Raw genomic sequence first — 7,521 nt, forward strand, 5'->3', positions numbered from 1 at the left:
TTATAACTTTTTTTCTAGCCCTTGCCCTTTTTGAGTTATCTTGAAAAACTCCTTTGTTTTATCTTTTTTCACCTTTGGCCGGGGGTTGAACAAAAAAATACTGTCACTTATTGTTATAACATACCTACCTCAAACTAACTCATATCAAAAATTCAGGCAAGTTGAGCAAAATTTCGATTTAAAGGCTTATTTAATTGGACTATAAGAGTCTACTGAAAAGTTAAATTTTCGCTTTAAATGGCAATAGTATTGCCGCGTGAACTTTGATAAGCTTTAGTGTTATTTTTGGCAATCAAAAAAAATATATCATTAAATCAATAAAATTATTTTATTATAGAAAAGTCTGTTGTAATCTCAATAAGCGATTTATTATCTGTTATGCATAGACTTAGACTTTAATTTGAATCATCATACATATCTGAAAAAGAGACTTAAATACTTAAAAATTTCTTTTTATAAGGCATTTAGTACAAGTCATTGCTTGCTTCAATATGGGATCATCGGCTTAGGACACCCCCTTGAAATTGTACATCAATAAATGATAGAGATATTGTAATAACTAAAAGAAGATAACGTTTTGTTACAACAATGGCATTCTTGTATCTATTTATAATAATACATCCATACCAATGATTATCGTTTATAGGATAGCTTTATCAAACATTAAAAATATAAAAGATGACTTCAGTGACAGGATGAATTATCATTTCAAAAATTTTGATATTTATTTCTTGGTCCAAGTATTATCTTTAGCGATTAAGTTTAATATGTTGCATAATATTAGGATACCTATGACCGAATTCCAATGCACAAATTAATAAAAATAATTAACAATGGTTTATATATCAATACCTAGTGATTTAATCAGGTTATACATTGCTTTTATTGCAGCTTTGACGTCAAGAATGATGATTTTTTTTTAAATATACAAGGTGTCTGCTAAAAAAATGGGATAGACTTTACCACAAGATTATACGATGAAAATTAATGTGTATAAATAAAATACAAATTTATCAAATTACTACAACTTTATCGAAATGATATTAAACATACTAAAATTACGATATCCGATTTTTGAAGAAAAATGAAGTATATACAAACGATAAAGGATTAAAATCCATTTAGGTTCAGATAGATTCTACTAGATAAAATTTGAAGCACGGTATTACATCCAAGTAAGGCACTTTGCTAGGATTTTAGCTTCTGTTAGTAAAATACTTGCAAGGTCAACAGAAAAATAATGTTGCCATAAGTAAATATGTTTTGCTGAAACGTCTTTGTTACCACAGCAACCCTATTTAATAGCTCATTTAGACTATATTTTCTTCAATAATTGTCGATCTGAGTGAGTTGCTTTGCTCTTGCAACTGACTGAACTTACTTGGAATTTATTCAGTTGAGCGTAGTTACCTTTTATTTTAGAAATTAAGACTCACTTAGTGTAAGTGTGGATTAACTTAATAAACCAGTAATAAACCGGAATTTCTCTCAGTGTGTATACATGTATGTCGACTGTTTACTTTCACTATCCTACAGTTAAAACTCCTCTTCATCCCTAAGGTTCTAATTTTGCCTCAGTCGACACAAAGAAATGCTCTAGTACACATGCTTTCTCTGATGTATATAATTATTCCTAGTGCGAGAGGCAACTAATTTTCTGTTGCCGATTCCCATATCAGCCAATACTCCGTCCAGTATTCGAGCTCCAGTCCAACAACCAACGCACCGGAAGTGAACTCGAGGCTTCATGCAATAAGTAGAGATGTTTTAAAATCTTATGAGCTTTGACCTTCATATGCATTACAGCTATTATTCACAGTCTCTCTCGAGCTCTAGAGCGTAAACAAGCCTTTGATCCGATTACAAATATCATAATAAAATGCCCTATTCTTTATTATTTTAATTTAAACAATAAAAATATATATAACGAACGTTCGCCAGTTGACTTTATTGATGCCCGAGCGCCTTAGTTCATGTCTACTTGTAATGATGCACATGGTCTAGTTCTGAGTCAATGTTTTCACAACGTGCTTATTAGAAGAATTATGGGGATACGCCACGCCTTTCGCGCATTTCGCGGCTCATGAGATATTAAAAGACCTCTACCTTCCTCTTTTTTCTTCATACTCTTGAAGGTAATCTTCGTTTGGCCAGGGTTCCCGGAAGCTAGTGCGCTTGGGACCCCATCTCTTCATTTTCATAGTATTGCCGTTCACTCACTTTGTAACACTGAAATGCAGTAAACGGATTGTAGATTCATACTTATGTCTATTGTCACCTTTGTCAAATGTAGGGAATGAAACAAAACAAAAGCGTTATTTGAATATTATAAAAATATAGGGTGTTAATTTACTACGTGTAAAAACTTTAAGGGACGATTTTTTAAGTGAGTTTAATTGTGGGTCGCGAATCTGTTGGTTCGCGTGAAGAGTCGTGGCAAAGAATACAAATCGCTGTCAACGAAGTCAGACGCAATCCCAACATGTTGTTTCAAACTCTGAGATCTCTCAGAAAATGTTGTGTAAAGTGTATCAATGTCAACGGTGGATTCTTCGAACAATTACTTTTAATCATTATTACGTATTTCATTTGTTTTATTGTTAATTGTTGTAATAACATGAAGAAACATAGTGATCGAGATACCGAAATGAAACAAGAATCCATAATTAATGGAGAAATGATGGCTGTTTCAGGTTTTGAATCAAGTTTCATGTTAGACATACAGGGTAAAAAGTTATTAATTAAATTTTCCGTAGAATTAGTCGTAAGTAGCGCCGTCTCTGAACGCTGAAATTGCAATAAGCATCTTATTTGTCGCTTAAAAAAACGTAGTTTCAAAAATTTTCAAGTTCCTAACTCACATATTTTCAGAATAATCGCAAAAAACTACATATTTAAAATTTTAACTTTCAACACCCTGTATTTCCGAAACTTTCGGATAAGGCATGCTTGAGCCAATGGTCACCATTTCACATGTACACTAAATTATTTAGAGTAGATTAATAAAAAGAATTATAAAATTCACTCATTTTTCTGCTTGTTATGATTCTTTTAAATTTCTGAAATCATCCCTTAACTTCTAGCCACCCTAACTCTGTTAATTTTAATAGTACAAGAAAAAGTCAATAGAGCATTTTTATGTAGAATTTTATGCTCTACAACAGGGCTTCATAACCTATTTAACAGTTGGGCGAAACTGACAATTTAAAAATCACCGACTACTGACGGTTCCTATTTTTGTTACCTAAGCTTTATTTAAACTTTAACTTTAAAGTCTTGTTTTGTGCAATAAAAAATCAACATTTTGAAAATTAATTGTCGTTTATTAAAATAATAAGATAAGTAACATCTACTGCCAAACAAAGAAACAAAATTTCATGTAACACAAACCTAAATCCAAGTAATTGGTACAATCAATGTGATTTCTGACTTTGTTTTTGTTTTAATAATTTTCCTATGTTAGACGCCAGGTCAGATGTCGACAGTAACAACACATCGGATATATTATATGTTGCTCAGTTAGAGATGTGCGGTATTTATTTTTTACATAATTAAGATTTGAAAAAAACTTTTCGCAAACATATGTTGATCCAAAACTACTTAAAAATTGAAGTCGACCAAATTGCGAGTTAAAGGCCCATTTAATTGGACTATAATACCAGTAGATGGCGATAACACCATTCTTTTTCGTTTTGAACGATAATTATTGTATATGCAGTTCCGATCAGAGAGATTTGTCAGAAATACCCTTCTCTCAAAGCAATGCCAAATTCCAATTTTATATTATTCAGTACAGAGATCGGACAGTTAATCTGTTTTGCGTAAATACATTCGACGTCAAATAAGTTGAAATTTGCCTACAGTCACAGAAACATTTATAAAGGAGTGTGTTGAAGAGGAACAAAGTCATATTGCTAATACTTTTATTGCATCATGAATAACATTTCTTATAAACATGTACATAATAATATATTTAGTTCTGCAATTATAAATGTGTTAAAGAAAGACAAATGTGTGATTGTTTGCATCTATATAAAATAATTTAAATTACTGTTACATTTAAAATATATTAAAATGACATATTTAAAATAAGGAATTATGTTATGCGTTACAAAGTTCAGCCCATTCGTCGGTGGTAATAGTGCGATTGCTCAAAATACTCTTAAAATCCTGCAAATCGCAGTCAAATCCACAACCGGCTAAAGTGATGGGTTCAGGTTCCCCACCAGAAACATCGATGTAGTAGATGTTAATATAATCCCTCCTCCTTGTTTGTCGCAATTCAAAATAAATGGTACTAGCAAAACCTGGAACGGAAGATGGGGACGCTCCCAAAGAATCTAAAATGGCCGCTAGGTTAGTATCATGACCACTGAACTGCAAATATGGTGGATCTGTAGAATTTGCCAAAATCCCTTCGAAGTGTTCTATGAGCTCGTTGAAGAACGGCCCGGTGCCTAAATAAAATAAAAAATAATTAAAACTACAAGACTCGAAAATAAACGCCATAACTTACAGAGGATCTTTAGCTCTTCAGTGTAACTGTTGGCCAAAAACGACAGTGATGCCAGACTCGTAAGTGGTTCTGGAAAAACTGACTCGGTCCACTCGGGTAAGGTGTAACCTCGAAGATATTCGATTTCCAAGGCGTCCCATATCATAAAAATGCCAGATAAACTGGTGACATTGTTTCCTGTATGCTCACTTAGATATGCCAAAAGGTCTTGGTTTTCCTCCAAAGCACTCACGAAGTATTCGTCACTGGTTAACACTTCCGAGGAAGCCGTGCTGTAAGCGTTGCAAGTTGTAGAACCGATCAATACACCATCGGTGATTGGAAAGACTGGGATCGGCTGCCATTGAAGATCTTGGTTCCACACTTGGTAACCAACAGGTGGGAAAAGTCCTGCAACGTTGGATGCCGCTGACATGAAGGTTCGATTCACAACTGTTGATTGAACACGGAAAAATTCATTGGAATAGTATTTCGGTATAAAATCGCTATATCTCCTGCGCGTGTACTGCCCCAGCTTGTAATGTTGCAATTTACCAGTCTGAAGAAAAAGAAGATTATAAATGTATGCATCAACGTGATAAAAGAGGAAAAATTATGATGGCGACTAGATGGTTAAATTGTGAAGATAGATAAGCAAATATTTTGTAATACAATTTTTGTCGGTAGTTAGGTAGTTATTAGACATCAAAGATTCTGCAATTGTAGTAATGAAATAAATGTTGGTGACAGAATAAAACTTTAATAAGAATTTTCAATTAAATTTTTTGTTAAAATGCAAATGTTTCATAAGGAACAATTTATTATGGTATTCATGTAATCATTACTGATTTATAAAGACGAACATATTATTAATTATACAAAAATGAATAAATTTAATAAAACCATTATAACCACTGCTTAAAAATGCGTAAATCCTGTTTTAATTGAATTATTTTTGCTATTTTGAATGTATTAGGCTGTATACATTACTCTATCCATTAATTGTCCATGGTTATCAGTTTCCACTGCGTAAACCAATTGTTTTAAATGTTTTCGTACAAAATAATCCAAAGGATTCAAGCCAGGTGATCTCGCTACATGTTTAACATAATAATCGTTCGGTAATTTCATCCAATAAACTTGAAAACAATCTTAATATGTCTCTTCAATTATCACATACTTTTTTTATAAATCATTTATTTCTCGTAAAAAAGTTTTTTTTGCTAGAATATCACTCTGTACAAGTTCCACAATTTTTCTAATAGACTAATACTAAGGACTCTTTGCAGCTTAGAATGTATTTTTTTACTGTACTTACGTTAGTTAGCTGCCCAACCGTAACATTCCAATAACTGATATCTTGATATGGATCATTTGGGTAGAACTTAATTGGACTTCTTTGACCATGTCTATAAACCTGTTGAATTCGTTCGTTGAATTTTATAAGAAGAAATGAATAACTCTGCATCAGTGATTAAATTAGATAGAAGTATTTGTCATACTTTAGTAGTTGATCTCATTCAAAGAGGAAGAGAAAAGAGATTTTCGACAATTTAGTATTCGGGATACAGTGTGTTGAATTGAAATTTAAAGGAATCGTGTATATTTAAACACAGACCTCTTATTTGGTACAAGTTTTTATTTTTTTGAGTGTAATACATTGGTTACATAAGTAAGAAAGTACAAAATATTATTTTGGGGTGTTAAAATGTTTCTTTATGTTTTGAGTAGCGATTCTACACATAAATTGCTGTGAAAGATGATCGGGCTGTTACAAATTTGTCTCAAAGATGGGCTTTGTTTAATATTTTTGTAATAACACGGGTGAATTAGACAAAACACGTGTTTGTTTCAAACATTTATTAAAATTAAGTAAAAAATACACAGAATAAAAGTCTAAATTTGCGAATTTGTAGAGGTCGAGCGTCATATTGTTTATAACAAAAGAAAAAAAAATAATTGCTCTTTTTTGTATGTATCTTTTATTAATGTAAAAAAAAAATTGCGAGCTTTCGCAAAAGCCTATTCTTGTAGCAAATTTCCTCAGGAACAAAATCGACAAGTATACCTCATGTCGGTTAGAGGCTTATTTTCGGAGATATAAGCGAAAAACTGAAAAAAGAGCAATTTTTTTCTTTTGTTATAAACAATATGACAGTTGACCTCTATAAATACATAAATTTAGGCTTTTATTCTGTGTAGTTTTTACTTAATCTTAAGCCTATAATATTCGAGTTAGGTCCGATTTTTGAAAAAAAACCTAATTCTCCCGGACTATAACAGCTGTATCACCTGTCGGAAGCAGTTTATAAAGAAATTTTGTATTAGAGAATATAAGCTAACCTTTTTCTTTATGTTTTACATAAAGGTGCATAATTTTGGTTTAGTATACCTATCCTTTATTATGATTCTATTTAGATATAAATATTTTTAAATTTCCATTTGCCATTTTAAATATTCCCAATTTTTAGGAGAACTAATTTTTTAATTTAATGAACGTTTCTTTGAGATAACATTCATGTTACAAAAGAATATTAATAATTTAAGTATCAAAATGGTAACTAATAATAAAAAAAGTAAATAATTTAATAAAACTGACTTACCTGTATGAGGGACACCAACTCCCCTTTTCTGCCTGCAAAGGCGGAGGAAAGGAGAATTGTTGAGAGAACAAAGAAAATCTTGACTATCATGGTCTGAGAGTGCATGTAAAGTGTAGGATTTTCGCTTTAAATAGCGATATTATTGGGGCGTAAACGTAGATATGATCTAATGTTATTTTGACCATTAGCAAATCAGTGATTAAATCAATAAAATTTATTTATTGTGGAATGTAATCTTAATAAATATTTTAGTTCTGGTTTAAAAAATTGTTATAAATGTAGTTATCTAAGACTAAGATGTCATTAATTAATAAATTATTGTTGTAAATAATCTTCGTAGATACATAATAATTTATCAATAAGCTTTTTATATCCGGTTTAACTTCACTCATCATATTTGAAAAAGACTTAAAGGGACTTAGG

General features: G+C 31.5%; 1 protein-coding gene across 1 annotated transcript; it reads right to left on the bottom strand.

Moving 5' to 3' along the window:
• Positions 1-3,909: 3,909 nt before the first annotated feature.
• Positions 3,910-7,195, bottom strand: LOC108903971 (prostatic acid phosphatase). The gene is made up of 4 exons (XM_018706331.1): positions 7,099-7,195; positions 5,814-5,912; positions 4,517-5,054; positions 3,910-4,457 (listed from the first exon to the last, which is right to left on the bottom strand). Exons 1-4 carry the CDS (start codon positions 7,186-7,188, stop codon positions 4,102-4,104), a joined length of 1,083 nt encoding a protein of 360 aa, XP_018561847.1. The 5' UTR covers positions 7,189-7,195; the 3' UTR covers positions 3,910-4,101.
• Between the last annotated feature and the right edge of the window lie 326 nt (positions 7,196-7,521).

Source organism: Anoplophora glabripennis, unplaced genomic scaffold (genome assembly GCF_000390285.2).
Source record: "Anoplophora glabripennis isolate ALB-LARVAE unplaced genomic scaffold, Agla_2.0 scaffold10, whole genome shotgun sequence".
Taxonomy (NCBI): domain Eukaryota; kingdom Metazoa; phylum Arthropoda; class Insecta; order Coleoptera; family Cerambycidae; genus Anoplophora; species Anoplophora glabripennis.